At 47.9% G+C, this 20,443-nt stretch overlaps 2 protein-coding genes across 6 annotated transcripts in view; one reads left to right on the top strand and one right to left on the bottom strand.

Annotated features, from left to right (window-relative positions):
* The window catches only part of brf1b (BRF1 RNA polymerase III transcription initiation factor subunit b), a 458,569-nt gene that overhangs the window by 253,990 nt on the left and 184,136 nt on the right, over nt 1-20,443 (bottom strand). The window lies entirely within an intron of this gene.
* On the top strand, nt 7,844-11,899 carry btbd6b (BTB (POZ) domain containing 6b). 2 transcript variants are annotated; one of them, XM_038822106.1, is made up of 5 exons: nt 7,844-8,037; nt 9,214-9,505; nt 9,618-9,708; nt 10,027-10,145; nt 10,438-11,470. In XM_038822106.1, the coding sequence occupies exons 2-5, from the start codon at nt 9,309-9,311 to the stop codon at nt 11,468-11,470; spliced, it is 1,440 nt and encodes a 479-aa protein (XP_038678034.1). In that variant the 5' UTR covers nt 7,844-8,037; nt 9,214-9,308. The 2 variants fall into 2 exon arrangements, with proteins under 2 accessions (XP_038678034.1, XP_038678026.1); XM_038822098.1 differs by lacking the exon at nt 7,844-8,037 and adding an exon at nt 8,564-9,093 and having other exon boundaries at nt 10,438-11,899.

Below are 20,443 nucleotides of genomic sequence, written 5' to 3'. Positions count from 1 at the left end.
GCCTTGGGCCTTGGCAGCTGAAGAAATGATCGGCAATGGTCACAGAGATATGATCTACGATTTACCGGCCCCGTTCCACCGGAATCAGGGCAAGACATGACCGGTAGATTCCAGGAGAGGCCTCTCCCGGGATTCCCGGTGGTTGCTACACCCCACGAGTGGTGTGGTTTGGATCCCACACAGATTTAAGAGTTTAGTGAGTTTAGAAACCCATTTAACTCTGCTGACACCGGATTGGACAGCTATTCGCCATTCACCGGCCTCGCCGAGGAGATCTCAGCCAGGCGCACAAATGGGGATCAGGCGGAATGGTACTTGGGGGATCTCCCAGGCGATTGGGGGCCCCTGATTGGTCTGCCTCAGGGCTGGTCAACACCCTGGAATGCCACCCGGGTGACAGCCTGGTCCTGCCAGTGTGCCCAGGTGGCTGTGCCAAGTTTTCAGGCTGGCATTTTGTCCACACCCATCAGCATTCCGCAGAGACCGTTTCCTCCGGGATACCCTGGCCCACTCCTACATCACCCCCAACACCTCACCCTCTTCCCATGGCACCTTCCTATTCAATCGCAGGTGTAACAATGCCCCTTTACCTCCTCCCTGCTCACCATCCCAGGCCAAAAACAATCTTTTCAGATTAGGCAGCACTTACCGTGCACCTCCTTCAATCTGGTCTATTGCATTCACTGCTCCCAGTGCAGTCTACTCTACATTGGAGAGACTAAACACGGACTGGGTGACCGCTTTGCAGAACACCTCCGGTCCGTCCGCATGCAGGACCCAGACCTTCCTGTCGCTGCTATTTCAACTCACCGTCCTGCTCTCACACCCACACGTCAATCCTTGGCCTGCTGCAACGTTCCAGTCAAACCCAATGTAAGCTGGAGGAACAGTAATTCATCTTCCGGACAGGCACGTTACAGCCTTCCGGACATAACATCGAGTTCAACAACTTCAGACTGTGAACTCTTCACCTTCACCCATTTTTATTTCTGTCAATCTATTTTCATTTCTTCCATTTTCCCTCACCATTGTAACACCCTCCCCCACTTGGGCCATCCGCTTCCTGTTCCTAGTTGCCCTTTGACACACTGCTTACCTCTGTGCTGCCAGTAACACATTCTAATCTCTTGATGTGCCACTATCAGCACCCTTCCTAGCCTTATTCATCCTCATTTACATTCCCTTTGTTTTTCTGTCCACAACATGTGTGTGGATCTCCACATATCGCTGGTCCTGTATCCAGCTCCACACCCTCTCCCCTCTCCCCCGTACCCCCACCCCCCCCCCCCCCCACCCCCACAATAGTATAAATCTCATCCTATTTCCAGTTCGCTCCCTTCTCTCTCCACAGATGCTAGAATCATAGAATTTACAGTGCAGGAGGCCATTCAGCACATCCGAGTCTGCACCGGCCCCTTGAAAGAGCACCCTACTTGGGGACTTCCGGTGGTGGCTATGATGGAGAAGGTCGCACATTTGGTTGCTCCCGCTCGGGTCGGAACTTTGGACCTTTTCCCCCGATTTTCTGTCGGATCTGAAGTGGAAAATTGATGTTGGATGCAACTGTGACGAGGAATCCTACATCAGTGCATGAAGAAGCGGACCAGGAGTGCTCGAGGGCAGCATGATGGCACAGTGGGTTAGCACTGCTGCCTCATGGCACCGAGGTCCCAGGTTCGATCCCAGCTCTGGGTCACTGTCCGTGTGGAGTTTGCACATTCTCCCCGTGTCTGTGTGGGTTTTGCCCCCATAGCCCAAAGATGTACAGGATAGGTGGATTGGCCACGGTAAATTGCCCCTCGATTGGAAAAATTAATTGGACACTCTAAATTTATTTTAAACATTTTTAAACAAGGAGTGCTCGCAAAGCAAGAAATAGACGAACGGAGAAGGCTTGGGCTGAGGCTGCAGCAGGAGAAAGCTTGGCGGACGACCGGGGTCCTGGCTTGACGACCCAGCTGTCGACCTAGCAGCTGATGCAGTTCACAGAGGAGAGCCTCGCCAAGCAGAAACAGGAATGCTTGGACCCGATTAAGGAGTCAATTGAGCGGCTGGAACTCAGACTGGATGCTCAAGATTGGGCGATCCAGAAAGTGGAGAAGGCACTGACTGAGCAGGAGGAATACCAAGCTGCAGTGGAGTTGGAGGCGGGGATGCTAAGAGACCAGCAGAAAAGGCTCCAGATGTTGGAGGACCTAGAGACCAGGTCCTGCCGGCAGAACCTGGGAATTGTGGGTCACCCAGAGGGTTCCGAAGGAACGGACGCAGGGCATACTATGTGGGTATGTTTGAGAAGCTAATGGGGGATGGGACATTCTCCCGACCCTTGGAGGTGGACAGGGCGCACAGAGCGCTAGCGAGGAAGCCGCATGTAAGTGACCCCCGAGAGAAATGGTGGTGAGATTCCACAGGTACCTGGACAAGGAGTGCATTCTATGGTGGGCCAGGCAGACATGGATGTGTAAATATAAGAACAACGCCCTGCGTATATATCAGGATCTGAGCGCGGACGTGGCCAGAAGAGCAGGGTTCAATCAGATAAAATCGACCCTTTTTAAGAAGGTAAAGTTTGAACTACTGTATCCGACCCATCTTTGGGTCACTCACGAAGAGCAGCATTTCTACTATTTAATAAAAAAGGTTTGTGTCTTTGGACGTTACTTGTAATGCCTTCTGTATTGATTTGGAGTCTGCGAATAAACGAGCTGTTTGAGTTAAAATTTGCATTTGCACTGATGGGGGATGGAGGTGTGAATGTTAGATGTTGGATCTGTTTTTTGATTTGGCGGGCTAGCTCACGGAAGTGCAGTGGGGGGGGGGGGGGGGTGAGAAGATGGTATGCTTGTTGAAGGGGGCTGTGTGTATAGTGCTGTTACTGCGGGGGGAGGGGGAGGAAATGTTCTGCTGACAGGGGAGGGATTTTTGCTGCGGGACAACAGGGAGATCCTCTAAGACTAGAGGGGTCACAATCCTGATGAATAAGTGAGTGTCATTCAATAGGAAAAATAGCTGCGGACGTGGGGGGTCGGTACATTATGGTCAGTGGGAAGCTGGAGGGGCTGCCGGTGGCACTCGTGAATGTGTACTCGCCAAATTGGGATGATGTGGAGTTCATAAGGAGGATGTTGGGGAAGATCCTGGACCTGGATTTGCATAAGCTGGCCATGGGGGAAGGGGGGGTGGAGACTTCAACACGGTCATTAACCCAGGGCTAGACCGATCTAGCTCAAGGACAGGCAGGGTGCCGGCAATGGCAAAGGAGCTAAAGGGGTTTATGGAGCAGATGGGGGGGGGGGGGGGGGGGGGGGGGAGAGAGAGAGAGAGAGAGAGAGAGAGAGAGAGAGAGAGAGAGAGAGAGAGAGAGAGAGAGAGAGAGAGAGAGAGAGAGAGAGAGAGAGAGAGAAAGAGAGAGAGAGAGAGAGGAGAGGAGAGGGGGGGGGGGGGGGGGGGGGGGGGGGGGGGGCCGGGACGACCCATGGAGATTTGGGCGGCCAAGAGTGAAAGCGTTTTCCTTCTACTCACAGGTGCATAAAATGTACTCCCGGATTGACTTTTTTTTTCCTGAATAGGGCTTTACTCACAGGGGTAGTGGACACTGAGTATTCAGTGATCACGATCTTGGATCATGCCCTGCACTGGGTTGACCTACAGGTGAGCAAGGAGGGTAGCCAGCGCCCGCACTGGAGGCTGGACATGGGACTTTTAGCTGATGTGGTGTGTGGGCAGCTGACGAAATGTATCCAGTACTATCTGGAAGTCAACGACATGGGTGAAGTTTCGGCAGCGGTGGTCTGGGAGACGCTGAAGGCAGTGGTTAGAGGGGAGCTGATCTCGATATGGGTCCACAGGGAGAAGGCAGAGCAGAGCAGAGACGGACCGACAGATAAAGGAGATATTGCAGGTTGACAGGAGGTATGCGGAGACCCCAGAGGCAGGGCTTCTAAGGGAATGGCGGAGGCTACAGGCGGAGTTTGGCTTGTTAACTACAGGGAAGGCAGTGGAGCAGCTGAGGAAGGCGAGGGGGGGGGGGGGGGGGGGGGAGTGATCTATGAATATGGGGAGCAGGCCAGTAGAATGCTTGTGCAGCAGCTTAGAAAGCAGGAGGTGGCCAGGGAGATTGGGAAAGTAAGGGACAGGGATGGGAACCTGGTCGGAGATGCAGCTGGGGTCAATAAGGCGTTCAAGGAATTCTACAGCAGGCTGTATGAGTCGGAAGCCCCAGCTGGGCAGGAGGGGATGAGGCAATTCTTAGGGAGGCTGAAGTTCCCGAAGGTTGAAGAAGACTTGGTAGAAGGGCTGGGGGCCCCAATAGAGTTGGAAGAGATAGCAGATGAGCTGAAGGCCATGCAGTCAGGTAAAGCCCTGGGACCGGATGGGTACCCCATGGAGATTTACAAAAAGTTCTCTGGGATACTGGGGTCGCTGCTGATGAGGACATTTAATGAGGTAAGGGAGAGAGGGGGGGCTGCCCCCAACAAAGTCACAGGCCACTATCTCATTGATCCTGAAGCGGGATAAGGGCCCGGAGTTATGCGGGTTCTGCAGACCGATCTCCCTACTAAACGTAGATGACAAATGGTTGGCTAAGATCTTGTCCTCGAGGATTGAAGACCGCGATCCGGATGTGATTGGGGAGGACCAGAAGGGATTTGTTAAGGGGAGACAGTTGGCGGCCAATGTAAGAAAGCTGTTGAATGTTATCATGGTGCCCCCAGAGGGTAGGGACGTAGTGGTAATGGTCGCAATGGACGCAGAGAAGGCATTTGACCGGGTGGAAGTCTGTGGGAGGTACTGGGGTGGTTTGAATTTGGGTGGGGCTTCATTGACTGGGTCAGGCTGCTGTATCAGGGCCCGTGGCAAGTGTTCGGACGTTGCTGAGAGGAAGTGAGGAGGTGAGTAGCCACTTCCATTTTCCGGCATGCAGCTCAAGGGCAGCGGAGCTGCTGGCCCACTGCTGGGGGAGGGGTGTGGAGGGGCTTTTCATCTCTGTGATCTTCAAATAATTGGGATACCCACAAGAGAGCTAATAACAACTGCTGGGCAGCATGGTGGTGCAGTGGGTTAGCCCTGCTGCCTCACGGCGCCGAGGTCCCAGGTTCGATCCCGGTTCTGGATCACTGTCCGTGTGGAGTTTGCACATTCTCCCCGTGTCTGCGTGGATTTCGCCCCCACAACCCAAAGATGTGCAGGGTAGGTGGATTGGCCACGCTAAATCGCCCCTTACTTGGAAAAAATTAATTGGGTACTCTAAATTTTTAAAAAAGTTTCTGATACTAACCAATCTTGAGCATTCTGATTCAGGATTAAGCCATTAATGAGACTATGGACAATCTCCATTCACAAAATTCAAACTACGCAAATCAAACGATAACTCTGGACGGATATGTCCAGGCTTCAAAGGAGATTGTCAGCATTGCCAGTTAAGTTCAGAACACAAATTACCTATTGATGTCTCATTCTATCAGAGTTATATCTTCCCCAAGTCTCGGTTTTCACCCATCTGCTCTTTCTGTGCATCAATGACTAACTCTGCTCATCATCGCATGCTCTATGACTTGATTATTTCATTCGATGTTCATCACTGTCGTGCAGATTACACATCATCAGTCCTCCCTCAGTGCAAGGGCTGAATCATATCCTGAAAGCTTCCACATCCCTCAAGAAAGTATCGAAAATCTGTCTTTCAATTCTTTGAGGAAGTTAATTTGGTCTTTCAGCTGAATGATCAGTACCAACCTGTTCTTCACTTTGATTAATTCAATCACGTCTCTTCATTTACCAATAAGGCTGGTATCTGCCTTTCTCTCATCTTCAATTAAACTTCCATTCTATATTAATGAAGCTCTAGGGCAGCACAGTGGCGCAGTGGGTTAGCCCTGTTGCCTCATGGCGCCAGGTTCGATCCCGGCTCTGGGTCACTATCCGTGTGGAGTTTGCACATTCTCCCTGTGTTTGCGTGGGTTTCGCCCCCACAACCCAAAGATGTGCAGGGTGGGTGGATTGAACACGCTAAATTGCCCCTTAATTGGAAAAAAAAGAATTGGGTACACTAAATTTATATTTTAAAAAATTAATGAAGCTCTAGTCAAGAAACATTTTTTTTGCCAGTTTTCCTTTCAAGCCTGAGCTTGCTATAAAGCCCAAGTCCAACTTCCAGCAAAGCTTGAATTTTCCTCCCAAATCTGGACACACTTGCTCTAAGCCACCCCTGCACGAGACGCACGGTAGCACTGTTGCTTCACAGCACCAGGATTCCAGGTTCGATTCCCGGCTTGGGTCACTGTCTGTGCGGAGTCTGTATGTTCTCCCTGTGACTGCGTGGGGTTTCTCCCACAAGTCCTGAAAAACGTGCAGTTTGGTAATTTGGACATTCTGAATTCTCCCTCAGTGTACCCGGACAGGCGCCGGAATGTGGCGACTCGGGGCTTTTCACAGTAACTTCATTGCAGTGTTAATGTAAGCCTACTTATGACAATAAAGATATATATCTATACACACAAAAGAAAGTTCAGTACAGAGACTACTTTAATTCATTCTTTTAGATTGAAGTAAGAAGTCTTACAACACCAGGCTAAAGTCCAATAGGTTTGATTCAAACACGAGCTTTCGGAGCCGCGCTCCGAAAGCTGGTGTTTGAAACAAACCTGTTGGACTTTAACCTGGTGCTGTAAGGCTTCTTACTGTGCTCACCCCAGTCCAACGCCGGCATCTCCACATTTTAGATTGAAGGCCACGTTTTTGATCAGATTTGATTTATTATTGTCACATGTATTAGTTATACAGTGAAAAGTATTCTTTCTTGCATGTTACACATTGCCATCGGAACTTTGTTACTCCTTTCACCTGCAAGTATTTAAAACCCAAAACTGGAAGGTTTTAATTGTGGCACTGCAAATTTTCTGAAGAGCTGGTCATTGACTTCAGGAAGCAAAGTACTGTACACACCCTTGTCAGCATCAATGGCACCGATGTGGAGATGGTGAGCAGTTTCACATTTCTAGGGGTACACATCTCCAAAAATCTGTCCTGGTCCACCCACGTCGACACGACCACCAAGAAAGCACAACAGCGCCTATACTTCCTCAGGAAACTAAGGAAATTTGGCATGTCCACATTATTCTTACCAACTTTTACAGATGCACTATAGAAAGTTGGTATGGCAACTTCAGAGAGTCGTGAACACCGCCCAGTCCATCACACGAACCTGCCTCCCATCCATTGACTCTATTTACACCTCCCGCTGCCTGGGGAAAGCGGGCAGCATAATCAAGGATCCCTCCCACCCGGCTTACTCACTCTTCCAACTTCTTCCATCGGGCAGGAGATACAAAACTCTGAGAACACGCATAAACAGACTCAAAAACATCTTCTTCCCTGCTGTTACCAGACTCCTAAATGACCCTCTTATGGACTGACCTCATTAACACTACACCCCTTTATGCATCATCCGATGCCGGTGCTTATGTAGTTACATTGTATACCTTGTGTTGCCTTATTATGTATTTTATTTTATTTCCTTTTCATGTACTTAATGATCTGTTGAGCTTCTCGCATAAAAGTACTTTTCACTGTACCTCGTTATTCGTGACAATAAACAAAATCCAAATCCAAGGGTTAAATTGGGAATAATGTTGACCACAGGAGCCAGACTAGCTGCAAGCCCCCACCGGTACATTTGCCTGATGTGGCCTGGTGTCCATTGTTTGATAAACAAAGCTCTGATGCTTTTCTATATAACAAGTGCCCTTTAAACGCTACACCCTGCAGAGGAGCGCGCATCTGACATTTTATTTGGCAGCCTGGTTTATTTGGGAGCTCGGAGTCCCTCTGCTGGCTGAGGTTTGGAGGAAGCAGATGGTTTGTGAGGAAGCCCAGCCCCCCAGCGCCTCTCTCATTGCTGATTCCTGAGTCGGTGGTTTGCCGGGAAAGGCGGGGGTGGTGATGGGTTTGGAGGACTCGGGAGCTCGGATCATGGCTCGCTGCTGCAGAAGAGAAACTTGCAGCGCCTTCCCTCGCCTCGGCCGAGCAGCAGCCCAGGTAGAGTGCAGGACAAAGCTGTGTGGCCGGCCCCAATGGCGTGTGGAGCAGCAATGCTGCTGCTGTGCCATTGTGGCCTGTGAATGCAGCCGGGCGGGGAGAAAGAGCTGTGTGTGTGTGTGTGTGTGAGAGAGTGGGTCTGTCTCCCCTTCCGGCGTTCGCAATTACTCAGCCACGGGTTAGCATTTCCCAAACAAAAACCGTTCGCAGGCACGATTAATGGGCATGATCGGTGAAGCGGACCGGGCGATTCTCAAACAGAACTGCCATTCACCCAGTCAACTTCCAGTGGAGACAACTTTTTATTTTTGGGGGGGGGGGGGGGGGGGTTCAGTCGATAGATGATAACAGGAGCGCCAGAATGAGGGCATAAACATGCAATATTGATGTGGACTAAGTAGATAATGTGTGTGCTGTGGGTGGGCTGACTGCAGATTGACATGCTAATCTCAGTGTGTGTGCCAGCCCCCTTTTTGCCTTTCCAGTTTAAATATTCCAATCAATCGTTTGCTGAGCTGGCTGAGATTTCTCCCTCCTCCCCCTGCTGATTCCTCCCCTCCTTCCTCCTGTATTATTGGAGCCTGATGTTTGGGTTAGGTTGGCATCACGTGAACACCTGCTGTTGGTAAAAGAGGGCAGCAGCAGTATTGGATAGTTTGTGGATTTACAGGGAGCTTTGGAGTTAGTCTGTGTGTGCAGGGAGGGTGAGATCGGAATTGAACACCTCTTCTCCAGTGTTGCCATTCGCTGCATTGTGGCCACAGAGAGGGAACGCAAAGCGCAACAGTATCGCCAAGAATTAGTGTTCTTTTTTGTTTGTGTTTTGCCCTGCCCGGATATTTACTGGACTATTTTTATCTCTGGGATTGGAGTCGGAGGACGTGGAGAGGGAGGAGGAAACAACAAAAACCGCAATCGCAGTTTTTTTTTGAGAATCTGATCGAGGAAGGAGGGGGGGGAAGAAACTTTTGTCTGCAAAGCTGGCTCGCATCCACTGGTGGAAGATCAAACTAAAGCAATCCAGGATATTTATGTTGCTCGTGAAATACATCCAGGGTCAGTAACTCGGAGGCTGAAGTTTGTTTTGTGTGTGTGTGTGAGAGAGAGAAAGCTGGGAGAGGGGGTCGGGTTTAATTGCTGTCTGACTTGTGTGTCCCCCCCACGATTGCTTTTCAGAAACTCTAAAAAAGTCCAAAGCGGTGAAGAAGGAAGGCAGCGGCAGCAAGCTACCAGCTTGCTATGAGATCGTGACGCTTTCGCTTGGTAAGAAGATGGCTGCAGAGTTGTATCCCTCCAAACACAGCGGCAGCCTGCAGCCCAGCGACAGCAGCAGCAGCAGCAGCAGTCCCAGCACAGTGAGCAGCTCCAAGCGTGGCCTCCTACTCCGCCCAGGCCAGCACCAAAACCTCAACAACAACCACATCCACAACACTAACTGGCAGTCCTTCTACCCTACTCTCCGGGAAAGGTAAGCCCACCTCCTCCTAACTCCAGCGTTTCCATTTTGCAGCGTTTGCCACAGAAAAGGAAAGCAACTTTTGCAAAACAGTTTAAAAGTTTTGTTGCTTGCCTCCCTCCAGGAATGCGATGATGTACAACAACGAACTGATGGCAGACGTACATTTTATCGTGGGTTCCCCGGGATCTACACAGAGAGTTCCAGCTCATAAGGTGTGTAAATAATCAGGGGACTTTTCTCAACTCTTGGTTGGGAATATTTTAAGATCCTTGTAAATGATTGGTGTGTGTGTGTAAATTAAGAAAATTGCAAGTAGTGCAGGGACAGTATTTTAAGTATGGTGTGACTGAAAGGTTGCGTGACTGGGAGCGATTCCTTGGCAACTGTGATTATTGTTTTTTTTTTCTAATTATAAAGGGATGATTTTTTTTTTTGCATGTAAGGTCCTGCATGGAGAGGCGTTGCTGTGTGTGTGCGCCGCGTTCTATCTAATCTTTTGTTTGTTTTGAACTGGTCTTGTTGCCTTGCAGTACATCCTGGCAGTCGGCAGCTCCGTTTTCTATGCCATGTTTTATGGAGAACTCGCCGAGGAGAAATCCGACATTCCTATTCCAGATGTGGAACCCGCAGCTTTCCTCATTCTGCTGAAGTAAGGGGATTTTTGTGTGTGTGGCCTGGAAGGGGAGGGGGTGCAGTGTGGGGAGCTAAAGAGCGGATATCATTTTATTAATCACTAAAGCAAAGCTAGAATAATTTTTGGATAGTGCCTAAAACTTCTGTGTGAGATTTTCAGCTGGCTTTAATTGTTTTTTTTTGTGCCTCGGATTTTAAAGTGAATCTGATTTTTGTATGAGATTTAAATGTTTTTTTCTGCATGGGATGTTTAAATGGACTTAATCGTTAGTGGCAATTTCAACAAGTTTCTATTGCCCTTCCTGCAGGTATTTGTACAGTGACGAGATTGATTTGGAAGCAGACACAGTACTGGCTTCTCTGTACGCTGCCAAGAAGTACATTGTCCCTTATCTGGCAAAGGCTTGTGTTAACTTCCTGGAAACCAGCCTGGAGGCAAAGAATGCTTGTGTCCTGCTGTCCCAGAGTCGGCTGTTTGAGGAGCCTGAACTCACCCAGCGGTGCTGGGAGGTGATCGATGCCCAGGCAGAGCTGGCCCTTAAGTCAGAGGGCTTCTGCGAGATCGATCTGCAGACTTTGGAGATCATCCTGTCGCGGGAGACGCTCAACACCAAAGAGGTTGTGGTGTTTGAGGCCATCCTGAATTGGGCGGAGGCTGAATGCAAACGGCAAGGCCTCTCTCCCACTGCCCGGAACAAGAGGAGCGTGCTGGGCAAGGCCCTCTACATCGTTCGCATTCCGACCATGACACTGGAGGAGTTTGCCAATGGGGCTGCGCAGTGTGATCTGCTGACCCTGGAGCAGACCCATGACATATTCCTGTGGTACACCGCGCTGAAGAAGCCCCAATTGGAATTCCCCACCACCCAGAGAAAGGGCCTGGCGTCTCAGCGGTGTCACCGCTTTCAGTCTTCCGCCTACCGCAGCAACCAGTGGAGGTACCGGGGCCGGTGTGACAGTATCCAATTCGCAGTGGATAAGCGCATCTTCATCGGCGGGCTTGGGCTATATGGCTCGAGCTGCGGCAAGGCAGAGTACAGTGTCAAGATTGAACTGAAGCGGCAGGGGGTGGTCTTGGCCCAGAACTTTACCAAGTTCATATCAGACGGCTCCAGCACCACATTCTCAGTCTGGTTTGAACACCCGGTGCAGGTAGAGCAGGACACATTTTACACTGCCAGTGCCATCTTGGACGGCAATGAGCTGAGTTACTTTGGCCAGGAGGGCATGACGGAAGTGCAGTGCGGGAAAGTGACATTTCAGTTCCAGTGTTCCTCTGACAGCACCAATGGTACGGGGGTACAAGGGGGGCAGATCCCCGAACTTATTTTCTATGCATGAGCGAAAAATGCTTACATCTGCCTCCCTGAAACTAAAACAAAAAACAATGTTTTGCATCCAACTGCTGCTAACAGAAGACTGCAAGGTACCAGACTGCTTGCTGCTTCAAGCGATAATATATTAAACTCCACACCGTGGTCCCGATTACATCAACTACAGAGTCAAACGATCTTTAAAAATTGAAGGAATGTTTGATTGTAAATTAATTTTATTTATTTATAATGAATAGAGAGTATTGTTTTTTGACTCACTGAAGCTGCAATGGGCAGTATTCAGTAGTGCACTCCTTTTGTGCCGTACTTTTGTACAAATGTGCTATCTGTTTAAAGTGGCTTGAAGCTGACCAACGAATGACATGTTTTAACACCTCAGTGTACTTGTAAGTGATGAACCTGTACAGTATAAAGATTTTTACATGGTTATATTTTATCCAGTTGTCTTTATTGAAGTTTAGGAAGGTACAGAATCAGAAAAGTTTACTGTAATCCAAGTGATTAAATTCCAAATGTGGTGAATCTGTTACCTCCTGCCTCTTGACACCCACCTTTGCCAAAGTGCTGTCCAGTTTTTGCTTCAAAGTGCTAAGACTGCCATCTGCTACTGCTGCATATTCCTTTCTCTATGAAAGTATTAGGTTAGAAGCCCAACCAAATTTCTCTTCCAAATTGTGAGTAGTTATTACTATATTTCCTACCTTTCTTCAATTAGCAGTGACAGCGGTTAGCATTGCTGCCTCACAGCGCCAGGGACCCGGGTTAACGCTGCTGTCTCAGTGCCACGGACCCGGGTTAGCACTGCTGCCTCACAAGTGCCAAGGACCCGGGTTAACACTGCTGTCTCACAGTGCCAGGGACCTGGGTTAACGCTGCTGTCTCACAGTGCCAGGGACCCAGGTTAACGCTGCTGTCTCACAGTGCCAGGGACCCGGGTTAACGCTGCTGTCTCACAGAGCCAGGGACCCGGGTTAGCACTGCTGTCTCACAGTGCCAGGGACCCGGGTTAGCACTGCTGTCTTACATTGTCAGGGACCCGGGTTAACACTGCTGTCTCACAGTGCCAGGGACCCGGGTTAGCACTGCTGTCTCACAGTGCCAGGGACCCGGGTTAACACTGCTGTCTCACAGTGCCAAGGACCCGGGTTCAGACCTTGGTTGACTTGTGGAGTTTTCACTTTCTCCCTATGTCTGCGTGGGTTTCCTCCCACAGTTCAAAGATATGCAGGTTAGGTGGAGTGGCCATGATAAATTGTCCCTTAAGTGTCCAACAGTTAGGTGGGGTTACAGGAATGGAGGGAAAAGAGAGAGAGTGGGTGGGTCTGGGTAAGGGTGCTCTTTCGGAGGTTTGAAGCAGACTCAATGGGCCGATAGCCTCTTTCTGCACTGCAGGGATTCTATTCTATGAAAGTCTCCATCAGCCAAGTGCCTTGCTTGAATAAAATGCTGATCATTAGTCCACACCAGCAGACTACAGAACACATGTGGAGAAACAACTAGCTCATTGACTTTCCAATATTAGTGCTGCACAGCACCTTTCCATCTCACTACCATGGTCGAAATGGGTGATGCGGTGTTTTGAGATAAAGCTTCTTTAAAAAGTCTGTGTGTGTGTGTATGCAGAGCAATGCATGGAGCAGAACCTGAATGAGCATTAAAACATAGTTAGGTGTTCATCTACAAACAGGACTGCGCCAAAAAACCAGTTAACATTTTGGAATAATCCTTAAATGTTTATTCATCAATGTTGAATTCAACAGCTGAATCCCTCCCCCGGGCCCATGGTTCAAATACAGCCGACATCGATAATACTATCCATGTAACAGCTGGAGTTCCATGTGAAGAGACTGGTAGTCGCTACCCCAATAACCTGGCCCCTACAGCAGAACACTCGTGCAGCAATGACAAAGCGGCTAACGTGGGTGGGAAATGAGGACAGGTAACACAGGGACGCTGTTCTGAAGTTAGGGCAAATACATTCGTCAGGGATGTGCAGAGGGAGCTTCACTCTGCGTCAAACCGTGCCACTTCTGAACTGGGGCATTCAATGCTGAAAGTAAATTAAAAGTGCTCTCCCCTGCCACTGACATGCTGCACCTTCATGAACTATAGTTTGTAGGCTTTTTTCAAAGCTGTGACAGATTAATCAAATTTATCCTTCCAACTTGGAATTAGCCAGATCTGAAATACTTTGTTGGCTAGATAAATCTAGACAATTTTTTTTGCGAAAGCAGCAGTTATCAAAAGGCCTAAAATACCGCTTGGAATTTTCTTCTGGTCTGCTTGCCAAACCCAGTTAAGGCAGAGAGAAGCAAGTACAAGGTACACCATGACTTGGTGCTGCAATATACAAGCGTGTAGCTCACAGGAGGCAGCTCCTCACATTGATGTAGAGGCCTGGTTGGTAACAGGTTATCAAAGTGCTTTCCGTGGGAAACAAAGCTATTAAAATAAGCAGACTGCAATAAACCAACTGGAGGCAGGGAAACACAGCTATGCATTAAAAAGACACAAAAAAGATAAATATCATCATTAATTCCACACTCAGATGCTCCTATCCTTTAGGTTAGATGGGACGCCACCAACAGATGTGTAGTATTACCACTCTGAGCTGAAAGTGTTTACATTGTTGAAAGGTTTTTAAGCACAATACACCATTTACTCACGCAAGAAGTTTTTCAGCACATTGCACGCTTTATACAGATCCTCTTGAGGAGTTCTGTGGCAGATAAACACTTTGGCAGATACAGTCTAGCCAAAGAACAATTGTCCACAAACTTCAGTCAATTAGTGTCACATTCCCAGACAGAATATACACAATATTATGTTTAATTTTTCAATCTTGCTGAAATAGCTAAATTCAGCAGAGCAGACGCGAGATTGGCCTCAGAACCCAGTGCTGAGGCTGGGACAGGAGTCGAAACTAAATCCTGATCAAGAAATGGGGTTCACCCAGAATGTCATGTGGGAACCAGACCAGTCAAAGAAAGATCCTCCCCCCCCACCCCCTTGTTTCTAATTAAAAACAAAAGGTTACAGACACACAAAATGCAAGAAAAATCCCAGAATCTATTCTGGTAAGGAAGCTGCAGTGACGGTGGGATCAGTCAACAAGGAAAAGCAAGACTAATTGACTTAAGAGCAATAACAAAAAGCCAGTGAAAACTAGTGAGAAGAGAGAACGGGACACAGAACAGGATGAACACAAGAGGAGAGAGCGAGAGACACACACAGGAGAGAGACACGTAAATACAGAGAGAGACATAAATAGAGAAGAGAGAGGAGGATAGAGACAAGACACAAAATACAGAGACAAACACACGGGGAGAGAAGCAGCGATGAGAGACGGACACACAGCAGAAAGACAGGAGAGAATTCACAATAATCTTTATTATTGTCACAAGTTGGCTTACATTAACACGGCAATGAAGTTACTGTGAAAATCCCCTAGTCGCCACACTCCAGCACCTGCATGGGTACAGGGAGGAAAATTCAGAATGTCTAATTCACCTAACAGCACATCTTTCGGGACTTGTGGGAGGAAACCGGAGCACCCGGAGGAAATCTACGCAGACACAGGGAGAATGTGCAGAGTCCGCACACTGACCCAAGCCAGGAATCGAACCTGGGTCCCTGGTGCTGTGAAGCAACTGTGCTAACCACTGTGCTACCCTGCCGCCCATTTAAAGAAATTGATAACGCAGAAGCCCATTCGGAGTATTGTTTGTAGCAGCCAATGAAGAAACATCCAGTAGAACCTACTTTGCTGCTCTTGGTCCGTAGCGTGCAGGTTATGTCACATCAAGTGCACATCAAAGTATTTTTTAAATGCGATGCTTACCAGTAATCAGGGTAAAAAGAATTCCCACCAGAATTTTTCTCTCAACTCCTCAGTAATCGTTCTGCTAACTTCTTTATTATCCCTGGTTAGTCGCCTCTAAGAGAGATAGTTCCTTCCTATCCACTATCGAGGTCCATAATTTTGCATCTCAATTAAATCTTCCCTCAGCCTTCTTGGTTTTATAGGAAACAACTCCAACCTTTCCAACTAAAATTCTGCATTCCTGACAACACTCTCATCAAGGTCCTGTATACTCCAGTGCAATCACCTCCTTCCTGTGGCATGATTACCAGCATCGTGTGAAGTACTCCAGTTGTGGTCGAAATGCTGTTTTATACAATTTGAGCATTGCCGTGAGACACAGAGAAAGAAAACAGGCCGTTCAAGACAAAAAGGGACAGACACCAAGATCGAAGGGTAGAGAAAGCAAGAGGAAAGGGAGAGTGGGGCGCACACAGAAAAGAAAGGTACAGATGACAGATGGAAGATAAAAGAATGCACAGGCGTGTATGTGACAGACAAAGACAACACACAAGACAAGCATTCCCTGACTCCTACTGAAATTGCACGGGAGAACTGAGTTTGGTTGTGTTATACTCATGGCCAAACAGTAACCCATTCACGTCAGCAGATGATTACCATTTTATGGAGGATCATCAACTACTGTCACAGGACACAGCGGAAAAAGAAACATCAGCGTAAGAACAAGTAGAAGAATTCAATTCCTTTTCAAAGACATACCACTACACAATTATTTTCAGGAGTTTGCCATCTGCATGTAAAGCATATATAATGTCTTAACAATTTTGACACGCACCATCACCTCATACCGATAACACGCATTCACCGTCCCTTTATTTTCAAATCTGGTCTCAACATGACTTTGCACTGACCTACCTATAGCTGACAACTGACGAAAAGGTCTCCTTACACTCAGGATCCCACTACCTTGCTCTGTAAATGCCATTCTCTCTGGATTTGTGTCTTGTGCTTTTTTTCTCTCTCTCTCACCATATCTCTTGTATTTATAAAATAAGATAGCTTTCGACGGTGAAGAGTTTTGTCCAGCTGTTTTACCATGGAAAACAATCACTGATACAAAACCCTGAATTCTCTGCGCTCACATTCTCTGTGTGGACAGGGCCAGCACTGTTCATTCAGACGCCCAAGCAAAACAGCAAATGTGACCTAATTGAGCAGTTTCCTTGTCTGAAGGTTTAAACCACCAAAATAAAAGAACTGTTTATTCCACTGGCCATCAACAGTCGCAACCTTCATCCTCATCAATCTTAAAATCAAAAAGAGACATGCAACTTTTTTCCATAAATTCAGTGTGCATTAACCTCAGTCCAAAGAAGTTATTTCCCAGTTCTCGATTAATCCCAGGGTGGAACTTGATCGTCACATCAGACCTTTTCGGTAAGGTGCACATTGTGGAAGGCAGATCATGTTTTTCAAAAGGAGGAAATATTTGCCCCACAGGTTGTGAGGTTCTTTCCCTGGTGTGTGGTGAGCTGCGTAATCCGCCACTGGTCTCAGTCCCCTGGGGGTGGCGTTGCTGGAAAATGCCAAGTCCAGCTGTGCCAGGCTTTCTCTCCCACCAGCAAGCCCCAGCCCATCAACTCCTACTTCGCCAAGAGCTCTCTTAATTCTTTGACTGTTGTGTCATTCAATTTGCACTGCTCCTGGACAAGACACAAATTCAGCCAGTAGGCAAGATTGTCACATCTTTGGTTTCTATCGCAAAAGGCAAACCCTTGGAACCTGTACTAATATCTCACGCAGTCATTATCTCTGGCTAAACTATCACCCACATCCTCTCCATCACTCAGAGTCTTCTGCCATAGCTCACCTGGCTCCTGGATGCCCTCTTTTTCTTTCCAGACGCAACCAGTCCAGTGCTCTCCTGGATGACCTCAATATTTTTCACCTTCCATAAATTTCTGCTCATCCAAAACTCTGCTGCATGTATCATAACCCACACCAATTACTGGTCAGCCACCACCCCAGTCCTGGCTGAGCTATATTGGCCCTCAGTTTCCAACATCACTAGTTTGAAATTCAAATTCTCTAAATCCCTCCATGTCTTTGCCTATCTGAGCCAGATCGACAACACACAAAGGTTTCCACGTTCCTCCAATTCTTCCCTCTTGTGCACCCCGCCCAACCTTCACCTCACCTTTGGCGGCTGAGCCCAAGTCCCAAGAACTCGGGCAGCAGGGTAGCATGGTGGTTAGCATAAATGCTTCACAGCTCCAGGGTCCCAGGTTCGATTCCCGGCTGGGTCACTGTCTGTGTGGAGTCTGCACGTCCTCCCCCTGTGTGCGTGGGTTTCCTCCGGGTGCTCCGGTTTCCTCCCACAGTCCAAAGATGTGCGGGTTAGGTGGATTGGCCATGCTAAATTGCCCGTAGTGTCCTAATAAAAGTAAGGTTAAGGGGGGGTTGTTGGGTTACAGGTATAGGGTGGATACGTGGGTTTGAGTAGGGTGATCATGGCTCGGCACAACATTGAGGGCCGAAGGGGCTGTTCTGTGCTGTACTGTTCTAAAAAAAAACTGGAATTCCCCATCGCTGCCAACCCCCATCTTCACCGCCTCATCTTCCTGTAACTCTTTGACCATTCAAGCAGAACATAGGACCAAGCAGCAGCAGCAGGGGTCCACTCAGCCCCCGCACCTGCTCCACAATTCGGTAAGATCACGGTTGATCTGATTGGAACCTCAGCTCAACATTCCTGCCGACCTCCAATAACCTTTCACCCCCTCGTTAGTCCACTTCTGCCTTAAAAATATTCAAAGATGGGCGGCACGGGGACACAATGATTAACACCGCTGCCTCACGGCGCTGAGGACCCAGGTTCGATCCCGGCTCTGGGTCACTGTCTGTGTGGAGTTTGCACATTCTCCCTGTATCTGCATGGGTCTCACCCCACAACCCAAAAGATGCACAGAAAAGAAAAAGAATTGGGTACTCCAAATTCGTAAAATAAAATTTAGGAAAAAAATTCAAAGAATCTGCATCCACTGTGTTTTCAGGAAGAGAGTTCCAAAGATTCATGACCAGAGAAAATAATTCTCCTCATCTCTCTCTTAAATGGGCAACCCCTTATTTTTAAACCGTGACCCCTAGTTCTAGATTCTCCCACAAGCGGAAACATCCTTTCCACATTCACCCTGTCAATACCCATCACAATCTTTTATGTTTCAATCAAGTTGCCTCTCACTCTTCTAAACGCCAGTGGATGCAGGCCAAGCCTGTCCAACCTTTGCCCCCAAGACAACCCATCCGTTCCAGGTATTAGTCTAGTAAACCCTCTCTGAACTGCTTCGAACACATTTTTATCCTTCCTTAAATAAGGTGACCAATACTGTGCACTGATGAATGGAGGAAATTTGTATATATACTGTATTATATGTCTATTGTAGCAATGTTATTAAAATAACTTGGATTATCGCTGCGGATCCGGGTTCGAATCCCAGCCCTGGGTCACTGTCCGTGTGGAGTTTGCACATTCACAAAAAAGAATTGGGTACTTTAAATTTTAAAACAACATTTCTGATAAGGATGTTAGCTGATGATACAAGTTCTCGCTGCACCCTTTGAAAAAAAAATCAAGAGGTTTGTCCTCACACTTCATGCTTTATCTTCAAATACCTTTGAAAGTTTGAGGGTTTTAAACTCTCATTTGCCAGTACTTCCCTGCATATAACACAAGAGCTTTGTATACTGATTTGCATTGGCACATTTTTCAAAGCCATACCTCAAGAAATCATCTTTATACTGCTTTGTTCCCGGTTTCAGTTTCTTTTTAATGGGTTGTTCACCAGAGGCCCTGGCGAACTGTATACAGCTCATACCAGCACAGCTTTATCCTGCTGTGGACTCTCCTGTGCAGCTCTCTCCCGTACCAGCCTCCCCGGACAGGCGCCGGAATGTGGCGACTAGGGGCTTTTCACAGTAACTTCATTGAAGCCTACTCATGACAATAAGCGATTTTCAATTTCAATTTTTCAATTTCCAGCAGATTCAGTTGTGAGATCCTGGTCTGGTTGTGTCTCTGGCCCTCTCTTCCTTATTACAAAACAATCTATCTTCAGTTCGTCACAGTCTTGTTGCTGCTTGCTGGGCAGCTACAAAATGGACGAATCTCTCCTCCACGATTTCATGCCCAAAGCACGACATACAGGGTGCGTGACGTTAGTGTACATGTCGGGAACATGACCTGCTCTCTGCCGCCGCTTCTGGCAGGAAGATTCCATTGTCCAGCATTCTCAATCTAAAAGCCGGTCGCGGCCGTTGGACACTTATCCCATGGTCAGGAATGCAATGGCCGATTGCTCCGTAACCCTCCGACACCAGCCTGCAGCCCACCCTCAGTTTGAAAAACCCTCTCCCCGTGTCTGCGTAGGTCTCATCCCCACAACCCAAAGATGTGCAGGGTAGGTGGATTGGCCACGCTAAATTGCCCCTTAATTGGAAAAAAGAATTGGGTGCTCTAAATTTCCAATAATTTCTTTTTTTAAAGTTTGAAAAACCCTGCTTTAGTGAAGAAAATCTGCCATTTCTAACCTGGCTGGCCTACATGCGACTCCAAATCCACAGCAATGTGGTTGACTTTTTCCTCTGAAATGGCCGAGCAAATCACTTTGCGTGTATCTCAGTAAAATTAAAGATAATAAACACTGACATTGCCAGAAATGGTCACACCCTGTGGATGAATAATTAAAACAAACATCCTTGCAACTCGCTTTCAGCATAGTTTGTTTGATAACTAGAAGCAGAAATGGGGTCAACTTGCTCTACAGCCGTAAGCCAAATGCAACATGCCTATTAACCACTAGCTCAGTATAAACTGGGCCCCTGTAACACTTCATGCCAAGACACCGGGAGATTTCCTTTATGTTCTACAGAGAACCTTGAACGGACTCCATGTGTGTGCACACCTACCGTCAATCAGTACTGAGGGAGTGCGGCACTGTTGAAGGTGTTATCTTTCGGGTGAATCATTAAAATGAGGGCCCTGTTTGCCCACTTAAGTGGACGTGAAATAAAGCCGTATTTCAAAGAAGAGCAGAGGAGTTCTCCCCAGTGCCTTGATCTGATATTTATCCATCAATATTGCAAAAATAGATTATGTGG

The sequence above is a fragment of the Scyliorhinus canicula genome, chromosome 2 (assembly GCF_902713615.1).
Source record: "Scyliorhinus canicula chromosome 2, sScyCan1.1, whole genome shotgun sequence".
In the NCBI taxonomy this organism is placed as follows: domain Eukaryota; kingdom Metazoa; phylum Chordata; class Chondrichthyes; order Carcharhiniformes; family Scyliorhinidae; genus Scyliorhinus; species Scyliorhinus canicula.
Note: the sequence above shows the minus strand (reverse complement) of the source record. Positions and strands in the feature narration are given on the sequence as shown.

Coding starts and splice junctions, on each gene's coding strand:
- btbd6b (XM_038822098.1), top strand. CDS start 9,069: ATGTTGCTCGTGAAATACATCCAGG. Junction 9,506..9,617: donor TACCCTACTCTCCGGGAAAG/GTAAGCCCACCT, acceptor GCCTCCCTCCAG/GAATGCGATGATGTACAACA. Junction 10,146..10,437: donor GCTTTCCTCATTCTGCTGAA/GTAAGGGGATTT, acceptor CCCTTCCTGCAG/GTATTTGTACAGTGACGAGA.